The sequence below is a fragment of the Toxorhynchites rutilus genome, chromosome 3 (assembly GCF_029784135.1).
Source record: "Toxorhynchites rutilus septentrionalis strain SRP chromosome 3, ASM2978413v1, whole genome shotgun sequence".
NCBI lineage: Eukaryota > Metazoa > Arthropoda > Insecta > Diptera > Culicidae > Toxorhynchites > Toxorhynchites rutilus.
This window is the reverse complement of record NC_073746.1, coordinates 59944156-59967802: the sequence shown is the minus strand read 5'-3', so window position 1 is coordinate 59967802 and position 23647 is coordinate 59944156. Positions and strand designations below refer to the sequence as shown.

The 23647-nt window shown below is 39.4% G+C and overlaps 1 protein-coding gene across 4 annotated transcripts in view; it reads left to right on the top strand.

Moving 5' to 3' along the window:
• The window catches only part of LOC129779740 (serine-rich adhesin for platelets), a 466395-nt gene that overhangs the window by 8658 nt on the left and 434090 nt on the right, over nucleotides 1–23647 (top strand). For 3 of the 4 annotated variants that reach the window (XM_055787396.1, XM_055787395.1, XM_055787393.1), the window contains exon 2: nucleotides 1230–2524. In XM_055787396.1, coding sequence (XP_055643371.1) covers nucleotides 2516–2524 — 9 coding nt within the window. In that variant the 5' untranslated portion in view covers nucleotides 1230–2515. The remainder of the gene's footprint in view (nucleotides 1–1229; nucleotides 2525–23647) is intronic. The other variant, XM_055787394.1, reaches the window with a different exon arrangement.

The following is a 23647-nucleotide window of genomic DNA, read 5'->3' as shown; positions in this document are numbered from 1 at the left end:
TGTTCTGACCCTAACTTAAACTATTTTCCATGAATTTTCAGATATTCTCACCAAAACATACCATTACAATATAAAATTATCATTAGACATAATTTTTGTGTGATTTTTTTTCATTACTTGCAAGCAAAAGTGATTTTCTTATACATAGAGTACTAATATGATATGGAAAAAATAATTTTTATTCATAATTTTCATTTCCAAAGCGTGTTTATTTCTTCTGCAAACCCGTATTGTCATGCCTACTCCCCCATTTCGTAATATGAAGCTCAATGCCGTCAACGCGAATAGGGAATGTGAAATTATAACTCGAACGAAATAACTGTTTCGAACGAAATGGAAATCCATCAGAATACAGAATAGGGCTAATAATGGAAACGTGATATACCGTTCTGAATCATATTTCGGACAACATCATATTTCGGACACCTTGTTCTAATATCTTGAAATCCTTAATGCGCTGATGACATAACAATAAAATTAATATCACAATTGCTTCTTTAGAGATTTGGAAGATTTTGCTTAAATTGTTTATATCGATATTGCAGCGGAATAAGGAAAGATAGAAGTTGGGTGTCGGAAGACAAATTGTAGAGTGGTTAGAGAGCTTTAATTTGATTGATAGAAACAATCAAGCTTGGTATGAATTTTTGGGATAAAATTAATAATTGAACATTAGAAATTGCTTTCTTTTTGAAATTTTTAACAAATGTTATTAAAATCCACTAATTTAGATGTTCCACTACTATATCATGTGCTAAATTTTCTCATCTTTCAAATGAAAGCAACAGAATCGGCTTACGTAGCGTACTTTTCAATGTTTGAGGCAACAGAGACCGAAACAAAAAAAAATCTATAACAGTGTCATTGTTGAAATTCGAACGTATGCGTAGAAGGGTTTTTTTTCCATCAAATATGATCATCTATCACCTCCTTAGAGATTTTGGAAAAAATATGTTTTTCATGTGAGAAAGGTGTTTTCTGACTTCAAAGGGATGAGTCAAAAATTAAATTCTTCTTCTGTTTTCAATAAACGAAAAATATATGCATAAAAAACGAATAAAAAATGTTTTTGACTCGATTATATACAGGATTCGATTATATACAGTGAAAGGAAATCCGAGACTGTTATTACTTGCAAACGATAGAGAATTAGAGCAAACGCAAACGAAACAATTTCAGTTACGGTTCTCTTCCGACTCATTAATCATTTCTTTCCTCCAAATTTGCAGATTCTTCGGCTGAAAAACCCCATCCATGATGAACCGTAATTATCAACTAAGCCCCAATTCAGGCCTGCCAGTGCATTGTTACCTGTGAACTGTGTGCCCCAAGAGCCGCATACAAAAGCTGCACAAAACTTGCTGCGGGAAACCAACGGGAGTGAAGAAAATCGATCGCAAAAGTGGTTCCAGAATTTGCCCTGGTATTTATCTACGCCTCCTCATCACCGACGTTGCGCACTCACCCCTTGCGGTTCGCGAATTGCTGCACCGCGAAAGAAAATTCCGACAAATCCCGTCGTTGTCAACAGCCCCATCTGTTGCGGGTGGTCGGTGGTGGTGATGACAGGAGGAGGGTAGAGCGACAAGTACATGACGGTGGTGACTTGTGTTGTGCACTTTTTTTTTCGAGAAGGATGGCTTAGAGGTGATTAATAAAACTACTTCCCAGGGGTTTCGTCGATCGATAGTGTGCCCGGTGGTGACGTCTGATGCGCGAAGTGAGTTGAAGTTGAAGAGATAAAACCAAACGAGGGAAACGAAAGTGAATATACAGTGCATACAGAAGTAGGTGCGAAGAAGAGAGAAGCAATTTTGAAGTTTATTGTGCACACACACACATACCCTTGGAGAGTGTATATTGGAGACGTGTCGTGAAATATTGTTGAGTAGTAGCGTCTCGCAAGGCTGTCAAGTTTAATTCGTTTTGTTTGAGCTTTGTTGTTATTTTTTTAATCGGGTATATCAATTCGTTGAACTCAAGGCAAATGATATAAGGGGTAAAAGTGAAATTTTATAGTCCCGCGTTATCCTAGCATGCTTTGACTGAACGCTGCTAGCTTCGAACTGTTGCTTTTGTGGAAGAACCCGAACAGTGTTGGAACAAATATTAAGATTAGCCGGTTGATAAAGATCAGGCAATTATCGATTTCCGAGCGAGTGTTTGTGTGGGTAATTAGTTTGGCCACGGGATTAACTCCATTGTTCAATTTCGCACGTTTCAGCCGGATAGCAAATGACAGCCCAAGTGAAAGGAGGATGGATTAAAAGGTTATTCATCTGATGTGTGGTGTTTATTCTGGTGAAGAAGAAAGGTGCAAGGGTGCGAGTGATGCGTGTCAGAGAATAATAAATATCGGAGATAACGTTAATTAACGGATCGGTGAGGAACAGCGTCTGCCACAGCATAGTAAATGTGAAACGGTTGTAACGTTTCGCACTGATTTAACACAGCAGATATCGATCAGATCGGTGCTTCGGCGCAGCTGACGAGTTGGATCTAATTGGGAGAAAATATGTCAAAGGTATGTTAAATAATGTAATGTTTTATCATTTCTGTAGAGTTTAAGATTTGGAACAAAGATATTCTCACATGGTTGAATTTGGATAACCATCGGGAAGCATTTCTGATAAACTAAAAATGTAAATTTGATTCAGAATTTTCTATTACTTGCCCTGGTTATTTTATCTGTTGCCTCATTTATTGAACTGTTCCAGTTTGGTTATTGTACCCTCTATTTCGCTGACAAAAAAGTTATTTCAAAAATTTAAATCATTTTTCTCAAAAACGTATTTTTTTTAAATTCCCAAAAATATTTACATATATATATATATATATATATATATATATATATATATATATATATATATATATATGAATAGCCATTGCAATTTACAACAAGTCGTCCATACATCGGAAGATGGGCACTTTTATAGGGAAAAAGTTCTTCGAACAACAACTTTTTCATGTTTTCTTTGAAAAAAAAAACTAATTTTCCTAATTTTGTTTAAAGTCAAGATAGCGATATAGTGTATTCGACAACGTTTTAAATCTTGTTAAAATATAAACTTTTGTCGAAGACATCAACTTTCTATCGTTTATAGTTTTTGGAATATAAGTCATTTTTGTATGAAGACTCCTGAAAAAAATTACGTTTCGCTCGTAACATTTTTGTGTGTAAATTTTTACGTTTGACATGTTCTTGACATGTTTCTAAATACAAAAAAGTTAGCAGAGCATTTAAAATGTGATAATTGATACAAAAAAATTTTACGAATTAAACATTAATAGCATGTTTTCAAAGAAAAACATGAAAAAGTTGTTGTTCGAAAAACATTTTCGATGTAAATGTGCCCATCGTCCGATGTATGGAAAATTTGTTGGAAATTTTAAGGGCTATTTATACCTATTTCTTTCAGAACATTGAAAGCATATGTTTTCGAGAAAAATGAATTTTAATTTTCAAAATATTTTTTTTTCAATGAATTTTTTTTGATAATTTTTAATGAAAACCAAAATAATTTCCTACATTCCATTTTTCGACAAAAATTTGGTAGGTTTTTTTCAAACTTTTTTTTCGAAAAATCTTAATTTAAAAACTGTAACATCTACAAAGAGATGGTCGAGAATGAAATATAGGAAATTACTAATGTTTTCATTAAAAATTACCAAATAATTTTTTGGAAAAAAATTTCATTGAAAAAAAAATATTTTGAACATTAAAATTCAAAAAACTGAAAAAAAAGATATAAATAGTCCTTACAATTTCCAACAAGTTTTCCATACACGGACGATGGGCACATTTACATGTAAAAAGTTTTTCGAACAACAACTTTTTAATTTTTTTCTTTGAAAAAATACTATTAATGTTTAATTCATAACATTGTTATGTATAAATTATCGCACTATATCGCTATCTGGACTTTAAACAAAATTAGGATTAGTTGTGTTTCTTTCAAAGAAAATATAATGAAGTTGTTGTTAGAAAAACTTTTTCTTTGTAAAAGTGCCCATCTTCCGATGTATGGACGACTTGTTGGAAATTTTAAGCGCTATTCATATACAGCGCGGACTCGATTATATACAGTTTCTGATTTCTTTTCACTGTATATAATCGAGTCAAAAAAAAATTTTTTTATTCGTTTTTGTTTTTGGAATATCAAAGAGGAATTTGATTTTTGATTCATCCCCTTAACGTAAGAAAAAAACTTTTCTCACATGAAAAAAAAAATTTATCCAAATTCTTTCAGGAAGTGATAGGCGATCATATTTGATTAAAAAATCCTCCTACGCATATGTTCGAATTTCAACAATGACAGAGTTATTGAACTTTTTTTTTGTTTTGGAGTTTGTTGCCCCAAACTGGCTCCAAATTACAAAGTACGCTACGGAATACGATTTTGGTATTTTTTCGTAAAAATTTAAACAATTTTCTACATTTCATCCTTTGACATGCATTTTGTAGGTATCATAGTTTTTAAGTTATAAATTTTTGTAAAAAAATAAGAAAAAAAATTGGCTTTTTCCAGAAAGTAGTCTAATTATTTTTCGAATACTTCAAGTATGCAAAGTTGCTTAAATGACCCATGTCTTTATACTCACAACGTTTCACTGCTATCAGAGATGGTGCTGCCAACGGCCAGTCGAGTTGGCATGAAATTCGTCTCTTATGAGTACAGTGAAGAAAAAATCGCGATTTTTGTAGATTCTAATTGAAGATTCGCCAGAAATTGTTTAAAATGATATTGCAGCGAAATTAAAAAAAAAAGAAGTTTATTATGATTTTGTTTGCACTAAATTAAGAATAACGCCTTGAAAACCACTAACTTCTGAGTTTTTTACTTCTAAAATGTTACTTAAATCCACTAATTTCGAAGTTTCACAAATGTATACTGTATACAGTGGCGTGGCGTAATCCGGTGACACCCGGGGCGGTTTATTAGGGTGTCACCCCTCTATAATACTTAGTTTTCGTTTTCTAATGAATAATCAAATAGTTAAAAAATGAGAAAATAAATAAAATATGAGTCACTTGTGCATGTCGAAATGTGACCCAAATAAATCTTATCAAATAAATATCTTTGGAAGCTGAGACCGACCCTGATATTGTACAAATGCCTCTCGTTAAGTGAGGGGCTCAATGGAATGCGCAATAATAAGCCTCTCCACAAGATGCCACAGAAACGTACACGGTTAGAAACAGTTTCAAATTCACTGTGAGATTTGGAACCGAAGTCCGATCCGATTCTTCGTGATCTCATTAATGACCCTACTGACGCATCATGTATCAACGGCAAACCAATCGAGACTATCGCTATTTATAATGATTTGAATAGTTTGCTTTCGACGTAGTTTTGAGCTATTGAAACAAGTTTTTATGACCAATAAGTAAAAAACATCTCTCGCAGATCTTTTGTCTTTCGATTAATGTTATTTTCATATCACTTCATTCATCCGGTAGAGAGATATTAACGTTCAGAATCTTGTACTTCGAACGTCACCCCCTCATTTTCGAGACTTTGAATTTACACCCCAGTACAAAAAATGAAAGATGTAGTATGGCGAAACAATGAACATAAAAACCAAGAAAGATTCTATAACATGAACTTTTCCATAGCGACTTGTTTTGTTAGATAATATCATAAGTAATAACGGGTTACCTTCATGGATGTCAACCCTCTAAGGGTGACACCCGGGGCGGACCGCCCCACAGTGGTCCCTCAGAAATTCTAGGTGGCATTAAATAGAAAAATGATTGGAAATGGCTTGAAACCACTGTGCGCCCTCTACGCCCCCCCACTTACACTACGCCACTGACTGTATAAAACTTTCTCATCCTTCAAATGGAACAGAATTGTCCTACGTTTAAAATTAGAGCTAGTTTAAGGCCAATAGAGCCCGAAACAGAAAAAAGTTCAATAACTCTGTCATTGACAATTCGACAATTCGACCATATGCGTTGAAGTATTTTATCATTAAATATGATCTTCTATCACCTTCTGAAAAAAATCGGATTTTTATATGAGAAAGGTATTTTATGACATTTAGAGGATGAATTAAAAATTAAATTCTCCTTTTATAGTCAAAAAACCAAAAATATATGTATAGAAAACAAATAAAACTAATTTTGTTGACTCGATTATATACAGTGAATTGAAATCGAGGACTGTATAGAATCGAGTCCGCGCTGTATTACTTTTTATCAAATTTCATTTTTCTTCATAAAACGGTGTTTTATCGACAATCTTTCAAAAAACACTAAAAAACATGTTTGTTTCCAGTATTTCAAAAAACAACAACAAGTTCAACAAGCCCATGTTGATATTCTAGGCATAACTGTCCCGCCATGAATTTTTAAGCCTTTAATCAGAATTGATTAATTCAAGTGAAGGGGTCTTTTCACATTTCATTTAACAATAGTTTTTTGCTCATTAAAAGCCCAATGTATTGCTAAATTGCTTATAGCTTCTGGCAGACAAATATGGTAGAACACTTTGATTGCGTTTTTCTCAGTTGCTTATTTTGGGCTATGGGATAACGTAGAACGGCAGTGTTGTGGTTTGATATACTGTAGCTTAACTAATTGTTGTTCGCGATATCAAACGGGGTTTTCTATGAAAAAAATAAAAATAGTTCCATTATGACTCATATTCCGAACAAAACGGTCAAAAACGAGTCAAAACGGTACAATTTTCATTAAAAGTAAGTGTTGTGAGGGTTGTGTCTAGGACACGACTGCGTTTTAGACGTAGGACTACTTATATTTTCAGTTATTTAGTTTTAGTACACATTTATTGGCACGTTTAATTTTGTTGAAGATAGTAAAATTTAAAAAAAATGTAATTTTTTTTATTGGTTCATGGGATAGAGAGATGTATAAATATTTATCCACATCAAAAATAAACCGATATAGCAGAACTTGAGTATCGCTTCACTAAAATGGCTATAACTCGGTAAATACTGAGAATTTCATAAAAAACCATTCCAAGAGCAATGTCTAAAATCCTTTTTTTTCCAAATTTCTAGACTAGGATATCCTTCTAAGCTGGTTCTGATTCAAAAAGTAGTCTACTTTCATCGATTCTGTAGATTTCATTCGAAAGCTGTAATTATTTATTCTTCTCTCGCCAAAATGCATGATTAGATTGTTTGTTTCTATCAACCAAATTAAAGCTAATATTCACAGTTCGTGCTTAGACACAATTCTTTTACTTTACCAAATGAAAGAAGATATTTTGATAGACTTTTCAGGTAAAATATTATGCTACAATTAAAAAGTATACATCCAGGCGAAAAGGTTAAAAAAATCGTTTTTTGCAGTTTTTGAGGTGTCGAGACCTAAGAGACCCTAACTTTTGTATAGACTTTTCATATTGCTAAAGCTTGTTCACATAAACTACACTGCGTTTCACAACTATAGAACCACTCATTTTTTTCTGAGTTTCCAGAGATATGTAAGAAGTCGGTTGAATTGAAGTATATAGTGTAGAATCCAAGATATCATTTATAAGACTGGTTATTTCTATTTTATGGTTGTATTCAGGCACGAAACATTCAAAAAACAAAAATTCCAGTGTTTAATAACTATAGAAACATATGAAAAAAACTCTCACTTCTTTACAAAATTAACGTCAATTTCATATGAATTTCAATAAGTTTCTAATTCGTAGGTCATCTTTAGTTCTCAATCAGTTCAAATAACCCATTCGGAACGATTTCGGTCAAGCTGGGCCATGTTGTAGTGTGTATCTCGTTCTACGCTCTTCGAATCACTCATACCGCTTGTAAGCTGCATCTACTATTCGTCCAATCGCTCCTCATAAGTTCCTTGCAGGGTTTTGATTTGGTGAACAATCTGACCAGGCCAGAATCTGAAGCCTCTATTCATTAAACCATGTCATGACCTTCCGGATTTTATGAATTGATGCCAAATTACCCAATAATCGTATTGTTTTTTATGCAAAAATAGCAGTAAATGATTCTGAAGTACTTCTTTGTACTTCTAACTATTCATTTGTGTTGATGGTAAGCTATCTAAACCAGGCCTCTTTGAGAAAATTCTCCCCAAACCATCAAACTGCCGCCTGCAAAGTTACGAATTGTAAAATTAAATTACACGTTCCGTAAATCCTTCCAGTATAAATAAATTCTATTCAAGTTGAATTTATTTTTGTCAGAGAAGCTCTCCTGAAATAATGAAATCCATGGGATTAGCATCCACATTAGTTTTTGGACTCACAGCTTTGGAAACGGAATTTTTATGGTTTGGGGAGAATTTTCTCGAAAAGACCAGGTTTAAATAGCTTACCATCAACACGAATGCAACGAAGTACTTCAGAATCATTCACTGCTGTTTTTGCATCAAAAACAATGTGATAATTCGGTAATTTGGCATCAATTCATACAATCCGGAAGGTTATGGCATGGTTTAATTAATAGGGGCTTCAGATTCAGGTCTGGTCAGCTTGTTTACCAAATCAAAACCCTGTAAGGAACTTATGAGGAGTGATTGCACGAATAGTAGATGCAGCTTACATGCAGTATGAGTGATTCGAAAAGCTTAAACGAGCAGTATAATCTGCGTACAACGAGATACACACCACAACATGGCCCAGCTTGATCGAAACCACCCCGAATAGATTACTTGAACTGATTGAGAACTACAGATGACCTATGAATTAGAAATTTATTGAAATTCATGTGAAATTGACGTTAATTTTGTAAAGGAGTGAGAGTTTTTCCATCTATTTCTATAGTTATGAACAGGGCTAGTTATTTTCGAAGCTAATAAATGTGATTGAATTTTATTCATACAACTCTCACTTCCACTACAGTCATTTTCGGTGGATTAATTTCAGTGTATCGGGGTGAAGTGGAGACGAAATATTCTCTACGCATACAGTAACATTGATTCTTTTGTTTCGTTCCTTTCCTCTTTCGTTCTCTTACAAGTATAAAAGCAGAAGCTTTCACTGACGATTAAAACTGCTTGAACGGGTTATATTTATTTTCATTTCGCATGTTAGAGGATGCTTGCTGCTTTCAAACGTAAGTTTTATTTTACCAAAATGGATCGTCGCGGACCGTGTTCAAAATTCTTCAATCACTTGTAAATAACATGTTTCTCTGTTATTTGGAATTCATGTTTGTTACAGAAAATGTAATAAAATGAAAGACGGCACAGATCGGACTATTCCTTTCTCGAGTTTTTCACCCTCTCTAAGGGTGAAAAGAATAGTCCGATTTGAGCTGTCTTCATTTTTTATATTTCCTGTATCAAACATGTATTCCATGTTACGAAGAAGCATGTTATTTGCAAGTACGCTGGATTCTTCTTTATGCGTTTTTTTGCGTGATATTTTTTACGCTATTCGCTCAAAATTACGCGATTTTTTTAAGCGATTTGCTTGAAATTACGCGATTTTTTTACACGATTTGCTCGAAATTACGCGATTTTCGACTAGGTCTGCGCTTTCAGCGTGCCCACGCAGAATTGCGAGCGCATACACAACGCCGGAAGCACGCGCACGCACATATCATTGGGTGCACGAACACGCACACACACGCGCAAACATGCACAAACATGTGCATAAAAACGCGAGCGCACACAAACATACAAATGGACGCACAGGTGCACACAAACGCACACACACACACAAGCACATACACGCGCACAAACGTGCACACGCACAGACGCACGCACGGAAAGAATCGAGCACGCACATGCCCATGCACAAAAAAACGCGCACACCTGCACACAAGCAAGAAAAAAACACGCGCAAACGCACGTACAAACGCGCACAGAAACACGCACAAATGCGCGCAAACACGCCTACACATGCCCGCGCATAAAAAAAGCGCACACCTGCATGCAAGAAAAAAAAAACACGCCCAAACGCACGCGCACACACGCACACAAACACCCAAAAAACGCGCGAACATACACAAACACCCTCACAAATACACGTGCACGCACACAAACAAGCACAAACACAAACATCGGGCTGTCGAATACTCGGCTATCCGGACTCGAAGCTGACCGGTATCCAGTATCCGACCAAACCACTATCAGTTTCATCACTAATTTCACACTGACAACTAGCGCCGGTAAATAATTACTCCTGCAGGCATATTACACAACCCTCACTGCACCGTTTTCATTAGTTTCAGTGAATAAGTTTCGAATGCAACAAGGAAACATTCATTTCTATACAAACTGCCAGAATACATGGATGCTTCAAATTAATTTCCAAGTGACGATTTCTAACGTCGCTTTGGTTTGCAGAATGAAAGGAATCAACGTGAAATGAAAGGAATATGTACGAAAGAGACGAGATATTTTTCTTATTGTGCGTGAAAAGAGAATAGATATATTTTTAGCCTGCATGGTTCTGGTTCTGTTCTAAGAAGCGATAGACACATTATTGAGTGACGATGTGCTAATTGAAGTGAAATTGTCAGGCCCTGGTTATGAAACACTGGAATTTTAGTTTTTTGAATGTTTCGCGTCTGAACAAAACAATAAAGTTGAAATGGTCAGTCTTATAAATAAAGGTATTTATTGGTTTCTACACTATATACTTCAATTCAACCGACTTCTTACATATCTCTAGAAACTCTGAAAAAATAATAAAAAATTTTTTTTTCGAGTTTATTACGCTTAAAAAAAACAATGAACTTTCTATAAAAAATTGCAAATCCAAATGTTTACTTTTAGACGGCAATCCTGTCTGCTTTTATTATGATTTTCAAATAGATGAGTCATTTCTTCGGCATAAGCTTCGAGTAACCGGTCATGTGCTGTGAGCGTCTCCGTTAAAGCATTGTTTTCGGTTACCGTTGGCTGTTATTTTTTTTTTATCGCCCGGGTGTGCTTTTTTCGCGCGTTTTCGAACTGTTCGAGATATCGTAAAACGCAATGTGAACTCGGAATAAGTGAGAAAAGCAGAATCATCAAAGCTTGGCAAGGCCAGCCGGCTTTCAGTTTTCGCCGATTTGTCGCCATCGCAATCGAAGTCGGACATCGGTGCTCAGTTGCACGCACACAATACCAGCGCGATTCGCTGTTCACTTACAGCAGTGTGAAGGAGAGCATCACTTCTTAGTGGTGTGTGATAGTGCCGAGCGCTCAAGCGCTCCGATTGAGAAGCAAGCAGCGGTTGCCAGTTCATCAGCACTGGGTGCATTGTGGTGAATAGAAATAAATAAGTTATAAGATTTTATAACTAAGAGAGAGATTAAGATTTTTATTTTTATTTTTTTTTAATTATTATTATTATTAAAACAAAATATTAGATTATAAGTACCAATTACAGAATGGCAGAAGGAGGGGGAGGATCTCCAGATATGGAGATCTCTGATGATGACTCCCCTCTGGTTGAAAAAACAAATAAAGGAACAGCGAAGACACTTAAACGCGTTCCTACATCAGAGGATGTTTCGTCCGGGGACGAGTCTGCTAACTCTAGCAAGCCCCCCTCTAAAAAACCTGCAAATATCTCCTCTCCAAACCCCCTCGCTCCTACCCCAGCTCAGATTTCGCCTCCCCATCCTGTTGTCCCCGATCCCCTTCAATCCTCGTCATCTCCTTTTCCTCCTGTTGTCTTCTCTCCACGTGTCAAGGTCTATCCTGAAGATGCACCTGGAACTGGGTGCATCCGTGGGTTGTTTTCTTCAGGCCTAAGCCAAACGGAAAAGCACTTAATGTTATTCAGATCATGAAAGATCTGGCAAGATACTCCTCCGTGACAGAAATTACGAAGGTTAGACCGACCAAACTGCGTGTTGTCGTGGCTGATCGGAAAGACGCAAACGGTATTGTCGTCGACCAGAGGTTTACCCTGGAATATCGTGTCTACGTGCCTTCCCATGACGTAGAAATCTCGGGGGTGATAACCGAAACGGGTCTGACGTGCAAATCAATTATGGAAGGAGATGGCAGATTTAAAAAGCTGCCTTTGATTAAGGTTAAAATCTTAGAATGCCGACAACTCGGCAAAGTCTCCCAGGAAGGGAAAGAATCGAAATTTACGCCGTCCGACTCGTTTAGAGTCACTTTTGCTGGCTCCGCCCTCCCTGACTACGTTATGGTGGACAAATTGAGGCTACCGCTGCGACTCTTCGTGCCAAAGCCCATGACTTGCCTGAAATGCAAGTCAGTTGGTCACACAGCAGCTTACTGCGCCAACAAGGAGCGCTGTGCCACTTGCGGAGAGCAACATGTGGACAAATCCTGCAGTGCGATTGAGCAAAAGTGTCCATATTGCGGAGGAAATCCGCACGTGCTCTCGGCTTGTGAAACTTACAATAGTCGCTGGGAGAAGCAGAAGCGCTCTTTAAAGGAACGCTCGAAGCGCACTTTTGCGGAAATTTTGAAGGGCGCTTCTCCATTGGCCCAACAGCAACAACCTTTAACCGCAAACAATGTCTTCGCTTCGCTGCCATATGACGAAATGGAAGCGGATACAGCTAACGAGGGCACACCGTACATCTTCCAAGGGAATCCCCGGCGCAAAAATGTGACCACTCCCAAAGTTCAAGGACAAGCCCCTCCGGTTATACCCTCTGTTAGCATGCCTAAAAAATCGAGTGCAGCGGACAAGCAAAATCAGGTTCCTCCTGGCTTCCGTGGGAATAATTCACCTTCGAACGACCCAGCACTCGAAGGGACATCAAAAACCCCAACTGTCCCTATTTTACCGTCCAGTTCAACTTCCCAATCGGGATTTATAAAGTTGACTGATCTTGTGGCTCAAATCTTCACATGCTTTAATGTTTCCGACTCCATCAGAACCATTGTCATATCAATGCTTCCAGTATTAAAGACAATTTTGCAACAATTGATGCAAACATGGCCCCTCCTTGCAATGATTATCTCTCTTGATGTCTAATTCAAATAGAGAGGTCGGAGATATCACTGTTTTACAGTGGAATTGTCGTAGTCTTATCCCTAAATTGGATACATTCAAATTTTTAATTCATAACTTCAATTGTGATGTTTTTGCTCTGTCCGAAACTTGGCTTTCTTCGCGAGATGATCTCTCTTTCCACGATTTTAATATTATACGCTTGGACCGTGATGACAGATACGGAGGGGTGCTATTGGGGATCAATAAGTGCCACTCATTTTTTCGAATTGACCTTCCACCTATTGGAGGGATTGAAGCTGTTGCTTGTCATGCAAACATCAGAGGAAAAGACCTCTGTATTGTCAGCTTGTATTGGCCTCCGAGAGCTGCGGTTAGCCGCAAGCAACTTGTTGACATGTGCTCACTCCTTCCTGAGCCACGATTGATCTTGGGAGACTTCAATTCTCACGGAACTGCCTGGGGGGAACAGTACGACGACAATCGTTCACTGTTGATATATGATCTTTGTAACAGCTTCAATATGACACTTTTGAACACTGGGGAAACAACACGTGTACCTAAACCTCCTGCTAACCCAAGTGCTCTTGACCTCTCGCTTTGCTCGAATTCACTATCGTTAGATTGCAAGTGGAATGTAATCCAGGACCCCAACGGTAGTGATCACTTGCCAATCAAAATTTCCATCACCATTGGGTCGAATTTTTCTGAATCTATAAACATGGCATATGACCTCACAAGACACATTGACTGGAAAAAATATGCGGACGCGATTGCTCTAGCCATCAATTCCAGAGATGGTTTACCTCCATTGGAGGAGTATAACTTCCTTTCTCGTTTGATCTATGACAGCGCGGTTCGCGCTCAAACGAAACCCATCCCAGGCTCCACTATTCGTCGAAGGCCTCCCAATCCATGGTGGGATAGCCAATGTTCCAAGCTTTATCAGGATAAATCGAACGCATTCAAAGCTTTTCGGAAACGTGGAACCATTGAAAATTTTCAATCGTATTTGGACCTTGAAAATCAATTTAAAAACTTGATCAAAGGGAAAAAACGTGCTTATTGGCGAAATTTCGTGGGAGGTTTGTCACGAGAAACGTCAATGAAAAAATTATGGAAAGTGGCTCGAAACATGAGAAATCGCTCTTCATCCAATGAAAGCGAGGAATATTCACATCGATGGATTTTTAATTTTGCACGGAAGGTTTGTCCTGATTCCGCTCCTGTGCAAAAAATTGTTCGAGATATACCACAAGATAGGTGCGATCTTGATTCCGAGTTTTCGATGGTAGAATTCTCTCTTGCTCTGCTTTCATGTAACAATTCTGCTCCGGGATCGGATAGAATTAAGTTCAACTTGCTGAAAAACCTCCCTGATGTGGCGAAACATCGCTTGTTGAATTTATTCAATCGGTTTCTGGAGAATAATATTGTTCCAGATGATTGGAGACAAGTACGAGTTATAGCTATTCAAAAACCCGGAAAACCCGCGTCCGACTTCAATTCGTACCGCCCAATAGCAATGCTGTCTTGTATACGGAAATTGTTGGAGAAAATGATCTTGTTTCGCCTTGATCGATGGGTTGAAATGAATGGCCTACTCTCAGATACACAATATGGGTTCCGCAGGGGCAAGGGGACGAATGATTGTCTTGCGTTGCTTTCTTCAGAAATTCAAATGGCTTACGCCGGAAAAAAACAAATGGCTTCAGTATTCTTGGACATAAAGGGGGCCTTTGATTCTGTTTCAATAGAGGTTTTGACAGACAAATTACACTCTCAGGGTCTGCCGCCTCTATTGAATAATATGTTAAATAACTTGCTTTGTGAGAAGCATTTGAACTTTTCTCACGGAGATTCGGCAGTAAGTCGGGTCTCTTACATGGGCCTCCCCCAGGGCTCATGTTTAAGCCGCCTTTTGTACAACTTCTATGTAAGCGACATCGACAATTGCCTTACACAAAATTGCAGCCTAAGACAACTTGCAGATGATGGAGTGGTCTCTGTCGTAGGATCAACAGAATCCGACCTACAAGAACCCTTACAAGATACTTTGAACAATTTTTCAACCTGGGCCATTGGGCTAGGGATCGAATTCTCCACGGAGAAATCAGAGATGGTGGTTTTTTCTAGGAAGCATAGACCAGCAAAACCAAAGCTTCAACTTTTGGGTAAACCGATCACTCATGCTATGTCATTCAAGTATCTTGGGGTCTGGTTCGACTCCAAATGTACTTGGGGGGCCCATATTAGGTATCTGAGTAAAAAATGCCAACAAAGAATAAATTTTCTCCGTACAATTACCGGCACCTGGTGGGGAGCCCATCCCGAAGATCTTATAATGTTGTATAGAACAACTATTCTCTCAGTGATGGAGTATGGCAGTTTCTGTTTTCAATCAGCTGCCAAAACACACTTTATTAAACTCGAGCGAATTCAGTATCTTTGTCTCCGTATTGCGTTGGGATGTATGCCCTCAACGCATACCATGAGTCTCGAGGTTTTGGCAGGCCTACTCCCACTAAAAGATCGCTTCAATTTATTATCTCTTCGGTTCTTCATCCGGTGTAAGGTCATGAACCTATTGGTGATCGGAAATTTTGAGCGGCTAATCGAGCTAAATTTTCACTCCGGATTCATGAGTTCATATCATGAATTCATCTCCATGCAGGTTGATTCTTCTTCGTATATTCCCAAGCGTGTTTGTTTCCCTGACTACATCAATTCCTCTGTGCATTTTGATCTGTCCATGAAGCAAGATATCCATGGATATTCAGATTACCAACGATCGAGGATCGCTCCAACGATCTTCGATGAAAAGTATGGGGATATCAATTGTGATAACATGTACTTTACTGATGGGTCCACTACAAATGAGTCCACAGGATTTGGAGTGTTCAACGAATTTTTTAGCACCTCACACAGTCTTCAGAATCCTTGCTCAGTGTATATTGCTGAATTGGCAGCAATTCATTGGGCGCTGGACAGCGTCGCCTCACGACCTGTTGAACACTATTACATTGTAAAGGATAGTCTTAGCTCTGTCGAAGCTATCCGTTCAGTGAGGCCGGAAAAGCACTCGCCGTACTTCCTTGAGAGAATACGAAAAATTTTGAGTGCTTTATCCAGACGCTGTTATGTCATTACCTTTGTGTGGGTCCCTTCTCATTGCTCAATTCCGGGTAATGAGAGGGCTGACTCATTAGCAAAGGTAGGTGCGATTGAAGGCGATATTTATCAGCGTCAAATCGCCTTCAATGAATTTTACTCTTTAGTCCGTAAAAATACCATCGCTAACTGGCAACGCAAATGGAACGAAGATGAATTGGGCCGGTGGCTTCACTCGATTATCCCTAAGGTTAGCCTCAAACCATGGTTCAAAAGTCTGGACTTGAGTCGGGACTTTATTCGCACCTTCTCCCGACTCATGTCCAATCACTGTTCGTTAGACGCGCTACTCTTTCGTTTCAATCTGGCCGGCAGCAATATCTGCGTTTGTGGCCGAGGTTACCACGACATCGAACACGTTGTTTGGTCGTGTGAGGTGTATCTTGTTGCCAGATCGAATTTAGAGAACTCCCTTCGGGCTAGAGGAAGGCAGCCCAATGTGCCGGTGAGAGATGTGTTGGCTCGGTTAGACCTTGATTACATGTCCCAAATATATGTTTTCCTTAAATCTATCGATATTCGTGTGTGATTATCCTTATATCCTTATACCCTCCATTTCTTCCTTTGTGAGTAATTGGTCCGCTTGCTATAAACAGAAGAATGAAATGTAAATTCACAACTGATGTACGAATAGATTTAAGAATTGAGTGTGTGTGATTATCAACATTGTAATAATTTCCTTATACCCCATCCTTTTCCTGAGAAAATGTCACCCTTTTAATCTCGAGTCCACCACGAGTAATCGGTTTCCCACATTACTAACCATAGATTTAAGAAAATTGTTCATATATATAGTTTTAAAAATATATTTAAGATTTCGGCTCCTTTAAACTTATGTAACTGAGCCTGTAAAAATAAACGAATTTATAAAAAAAAAAAAAAAATAGATGAGATTTTTTCCAGACAACATTCAGTCAACAGCGTATGTTAACGCTGAGAGTTGATCTTCAAGTTTCCAAGTGTTTGTGACATCAGCATCAAGAACAAAAAGTATTGATTGCTCGCTGGCTGGATTTTAACTAGAATATACATTTTTTTCTATTATGGCAGCTTAAAAATTTCATCTTTTTTATCCTTGTAAAGCACAATAACGTCAATGGAGGAATCTGGAATTGAGCCCATGAATGCTCGCTACGAAAGCAGATGTGCAATCATTTGGCTACAAGGATATCTTCTCGTAACCTCAAAGGGGTATTCTAGTGTGGAGGCGCTAATTTCGGACCTTTTTTCGAGCTCTGAACAAAAAAAAACATAGACTATTTTTAATATACATTATTTTATTATTTGTTTCTTCATCTCTTAACAATACAACAAACAAATTCAAAACATAATTCAAATTAGAATAGTTACAGGCTGAGGGGTTGAAAAAAGTTGTGAAATGGCGTACATGATTGCAGCCCTCCTGGTTATCTGAAACAAACAAATCGAACAGATTCTGAATCAGTAAATATGATGCTATAGTATGAGCCTCGGACAAGTGAAAAAAACGTTTTTAGATAAAATGGCGGACGTTAGGAAATAAAATTTGTTTTTAAGAACGTTTTTTTTATGACGATTTCAATGTTTTCGAAATAGTAAAAATAAAAAATTATAAGTTTTTATTAGTTCATGCGATAGACACATGTGTGAAGATTCATTCACATCAAATTTTGAATAAATGGATTCACTAGAACTACACCAATTTGGAAAAAGTAGTTTCGAGAAAAACGCGTTTGAAATTTTGTGTCAAGGTTGTACCAAATTACATACCGTATTACTCAAATGGTTATAACTCGGTGATGGGATTTAGGGAAAAGCCTTTTCTAGGGCTAAACTTCAGAAATATGAAGAAACAAAAATCGGGTTACGGGCGAAGCAAAACAAAAACGAACTTATTTATTCGGAATCGACCCGACCATATCATAAAATTCATTCTATGACTCACCCGATCCGCAAAAAGGATCGTGCGATAAAGATGTGTTTGTTTTGCCTCGATCGGATCCTATCATAAACTTTGGTAAACAAAACCCGTCTGATATCATTAGGTCGCTGCAATTCATATATTTTTTTCTGAACAAAAAAAAAATATTTTCAAAATGACGTGGTTCGCCATTGTAAATTTTCCACCAAAATGTGGTCAAATATACGATGGAGGTCTCGTAAGGGAAAGTTGTTCACTGCCGAATGTCGAGATTATATTAGCCGGATTCGTGAGGATGATCTCATTAGGTATAAAGGAATGTGAAAAACAGTTAAACCATAAACCATTAAAGAAATAACAGTACTGCACATAATCTATCATTATCTGATTTTTTTTTTGCGCTCCAATGTACACCGAACTGCATCGCAAAATCATTCCCATCAACGAAGTCAACCGTTTCTCTACAACATATCATTTCAAATACGCTACCGAAATATCGGTACCTACGCGGAATTCGCGGAAGAAAAGCAATTCTTTTCCGCATGCGTGAAATATGAGCAGCGCCCTCTTTTGCACTCTGCATTGCATTGGCGGCTCGCAGAAAGCGGAGCATCTCTCACATGAGGATAACCCAGTTTTCCATCATAAGCAGTAGCAAATGAAGGAATTACACACATGAAAACAACTATCACCGCAAACGCCGAGCTCTCCAGCTGGCCGTGGAGAGACGGATATATACGGTGATATGTGTGGTTCACCCATCCAACCCACTTTTAGCCGTTGTGGGGACCTCCGGGAGCAACAAATAAAAATATACAGCCAAGTATATAGGTTCGACGGTGACGTATGGAATTTGAATTGCCATTCCGGAGCGAAGAAGAACCACTGTTTACACTCTCATTCACGGCGGATGGGAAACTGCAATTCAGCATAATTACACTGCTATTAATTCATTCACTATAGTAATGCTGGTGCGCCCATATGTGGAGTACGGGAGAAGACGATGATGACGATATACCTCTCGCTTCTTGCACTTTTGGAGTAGCAGCAGAACTAGTTTATGCCCGTGAGCAATGAGTAAAACAACTCGGCGTTCGGCGGAAGTGCTAAGAATGATGTAATAATTACTCAAACATGCATCGGGGGGAAAATCTACAGAAGGTAGCTTCCCACAGGGTCGAATATCATACACGTAAAGTTTCGATACATGAAAAGTTTCAACGAACCATTGTGTTTTTGAAGCCCCTCATGCGCGGCGTTTTACTGCACAAAGTTTACGCTCGAAGGAGTCAATCAATAATACCGCCGGGAAAATAGCATTGAAGTCGGGGTTTTCCATGGTTACGGTTCACTGAATACAGCGCTTTTGTAAACGTAACGACCATCAAGCTTGCTTTTACTCTATGAAACGTACAAGGAGTTTAGATGCCAACTTCTTGTAATCAGGATTGCTATTCCGAACAAACTTTCCTAGCCACTAACATCATTTTAGAGAAAAACAACTCGTTATATGGAGATGCTAATTGCGCTTCATTAGCGGCATTCAGCGATCGTTGCATCTTCCGCCTTACACCTGTTTGCCAAATTGAGATTGAAGACAGTGCTCATTAATTCGACCTTTGATTACATCAATCATTACAACGCCAAGAAATGGAATGTGCGACTCCGCAAAAAAAAAACTGCAGCGGTTATTACAAAGTGTGTGTATCCTTCAATGTGCTCCCGTGGCCGAGTGGTTAGCGTCACACCTAACATGCCGGGGGTTCGGGTTCGATTCCCGTTCTGGTCGGGGGAATTTTTCTTCAAAGAAATTTCCTCCGACTTGCACTGTGATCACGCGTATTCTAGAGCTTGCCATTCAGAATGCATTCAAGGCGTGTTATTTGGCATAGAAATCTCAACTAAGTACTAATAAAAAATGACGCAAGTAATACTACGCTGAGACGGCGAAGTTCCTCTAGGAACGTTAGTGCCATTGAAGAAGAAGAAGTATCCTTCACTAGGTTTGCTAGCGATTTGCTGTAATTATTGTTTGACAAAGAAGTTGTTCTCATCTTTTTACTCCTCATTGAACCTCGGCTTCTCTACGAAATATTTTGCAAACTTGGATGATGCCAACATGGTTCGTTTTGGGAAGCTGCAGAATATGCACCATGCGATCGCGAACCTGAAAAATGCACTCAAAACTCTTTCCGTTCCGTTTGTAATTAGTTCTGACCTCACCAGAAGCCACACGACAACGGAAGCCAAATGAAATGAAAAGTTCTCAATCTGTTTTTATTGCTTCCTCGGTGACCTACTGCTGGAAGGAAGAGCCAATGCCAATCGACCACCTCAATTTCCAACGCTCGCCCCGAACGAAACACCGAAAACGTGAACGTCGTGTTTCAATCATCAGTCTAGGTTGTACCAATTAACACGTTCGTCGCCCGACAAACTTTTACATGATCTACACCCAAAATTGATTTTTAGCTCATGTTTTGTCATCCCGATTTATGACATTAAATGAGACATAACATAACAGAAAATGTCATGACTATTTTTTATTTATTTATAATGATACTACATCCCATTGAGAGATTAGATCTTCTTCACAATTTTTCGCCAATAGTCCCGATCCATGGCTGCAGTTCTCCAACTCCTGGCTGCACCGATTCTTGCCAAGTCCTGCTCCACCTGGTCCAACCACCTCGCTCGCTGGGCTCCTCTCCTTCTTGTTCCTACCGGATTCGATGCGAACACCATCTTTGCAGGGCTGCTGTCCGGCAATCTTGCAACATGCCCTGCCCATCGCACTCGTCCAGCCTTGGCGACTTTCTGAATGCTGGGTTCGCCGTAGAGTTGCGCCAGTTCGTGGTTCATTCTCCTTCTCCATACTCCGCTTTCCTGTACACCACCGTATATTGTTCTGAGCACTCGGCGTTCGAAAACTCTAAGCGCTTGTGAGTCCTCTTCAAGCATCGTCCATGCTTCGTGCCCATAGAGAACAACCGGTCGAATTAGGGATTTGTACATGGTACACTTCGTACGGGGTCGGAGTTTGTTGGACCTGAAGGATTTGCGGAGCCCATAGTAGGCACGACTTCCATTGACAATGCGTCTTCGAATTTCACGGCTGTTGTTGTTGTCAGTTGTTATCAACGAGCCAAGGTAGACAAATTCCTCTACCACCTCGAGCTCGTCGCCGTCGATCACAACACTACTACCAAGAAGAACTCTGTTGCGATCAGTCCCTCCAGCTAGCATGTATTTAGACTTAGACGCATTGATCCCAAGCCCAATCAGCCCTGCTTCGTGTTTCAGTCGGGTATACAAGTCGGCTACCGTCGCATGTGTTCTTCCGATTATGTCCACGTCGTCGGCGAAGCAGATAAACTGACTAGACTTGTTGAAAATCGTGACCCGCATGTTGAAGCCCGCTCTCCGCATAACACCTTCCAGTGCCACGTTGAAGAGCAGACAGGAGATTCCATCGCCTTGTCGAAGTCCCCTGTGAGTCTCAAATGATTCCGACAGCTCACCTGAGATCCGCACACTGCACCGCACACCGTTCATCGTTGCCTGAATCAGTCTTGTCAGCTTTCGGGGAAAGCCGTGTTCGTCCATGATCCTCCATAGCTGTCGTCGGTCGATTGTATCATATGCGGCCTTGAAGTCGACGAAGATGTGGTGTGTAGGGACCTGATACTCGCGGCACTTTTGGAGGATCTGCCGCAGTGTAAAAATCTGGTCCGTCGTCGAGCAACCGGGCATGAATCCGGCCTGATAACTTCCCACAAATCTACTTACTATTGGCGATAGGCGGCGGAAGAGGATCTGAGACAAAATTTTGTAGGCACCATTCAGGATTGTGATGGCACGATAGTTCCCACAATCCAACTTGTCGCCTTTTTTATAGATGGGGCAGATTACCCCGTCCTTCCACTCCTCCGGTAGCTGTTCTGTGTCCCAGATCCTTACTATCAACCGGTGCATACACTCTACAAGTTTTCTCGGACCTCCCTTGAAGAGCTCCGCTACGAGGCCATCCTTACCAGCTGCTTTGTGGTTCTTGAGCTGATTAATGGCCTCCTTAACTTCACCCATCGTCGGGGGTGGTACGTCGTCGTTGTTCATTGCACCGGTGTAGTCCTCCTCAACGCCGTCTAGGTCTCCTGTCTGCGCGCTGTTCAGGTGTTCATCGTAGTGCTGCCTCCACCTTTCGATCACCTCGCGTTCGTTCGTCAAGATGCCTCCTTCCTTGTTTCTGCACATTTCGGCCCGCGGCACAAAGCCTTTGTGCGAGGCGTTTAGTTTCTTGAAGAACTTCCGCGATTCTCGAGAACGATAAAGCAGCTCCATCTCCTCACACTCTTTCTCTTCCAGGCGGCGCTTTTTTTCCCGAAAGAGATGTGTTTGCTGCCTTCGTTTCAGTCTGTATCGTTCCACGTTTTGTCAAGTCGCTCGTTGCAGCATGGCTGCGCGTGCTGCATCCTTCTCGTTCAGGAGCGCTCGGCACTCGTCGTCAAACCATTCGTTCCGTTGTCCTCGTTGTTCATACCCGATGACGGTCTCTGCTGTGCTGCTAATTGCTGATTTTAAGGAGTTCCAGCATTCATCGAGGGGAACAGCATCCAGTTCGTCTACCCCCGGTAACGCAGCTTCAAGACGCTGCGAATATGTTGCAGCAACGTTCGGCTCCTGTAGTCGTCGTTAGAGGTGGGCAAAATGGTTCTTTTTAGTGAGCGGATCAGAGCGGTTCCGCTCACTAAGGTGAACTAGCTCTTTTTAACAGCTAACTCGCTCTTTTCATTTCGCTTGATTTTTCTTAGAGAATTCGATCAATTTAGTAAAAAGCTTAAGAAATTTATTGGTATTACTGTTAAAATGTTCAATTTATTAATAGATGGTTGAAAAGTATGTTTTGAATATGTTTTAAGTTAAATTTACATTTAAAAACATGATCTTCGCAACATTCTTGGGAGATAGTGCACTTCGCCGCTCACTAATGAGCTGTCCCGTCTTCGAAAAAATTCGCTCACATGGAACAGACGTAGCAATGATGCATAGCCTGGTAAGCATAATCCGATATAGATTTGGGTAGACATGTTTCCTTGAGTTCCACCAGTCAAGCGGGTCTCCATGTCTGGATAAATACGGTTCAGCAATGTATTTGTCCAGTTCCATGATGCAGGCAGTCCTTGGATCTTGTGTTGTTTGTAGTTTGCTGATGGTTTCGTCGAACTGCTCCCAAATAGATGACTTAGCAGCAGAAGGCTGGGGCTCAGGTTGTTGTTCCTCATCCGTTGCAGTACAATTTTGTTGCATCACTTGCAAAAGAGCTTGGTATGTTTCGTTGAACATCGCCTGGTCAGAAAAACCTTGTTTTTTAAATCTTGGGTCTAGAAAAATTGCTTCAGCGATAAGATCATTCGATTCTCTATCTCCAAATCGTTTTACAAGACCACTATGTAACTCATCAACCAGCTTTTTAACAATTGGTGGAAGCGAATCGGATGATTGCTGTTTCAGTTTAGTTTGATCAATCATCATTTGTGCAAGTACTGCACTTTTGGACAAGGTGACGGATTTTTCAGCAGATATTTCAACAGTTACTTCATTGAAAGTACGAAGAATGTCCATGCTTAACTCGATGATGCGTTTCGGATCCAGTAAGGCCAATGTTGAAATTACAGACTCTTTATTCACCATCATTCGCTCTAACATATCA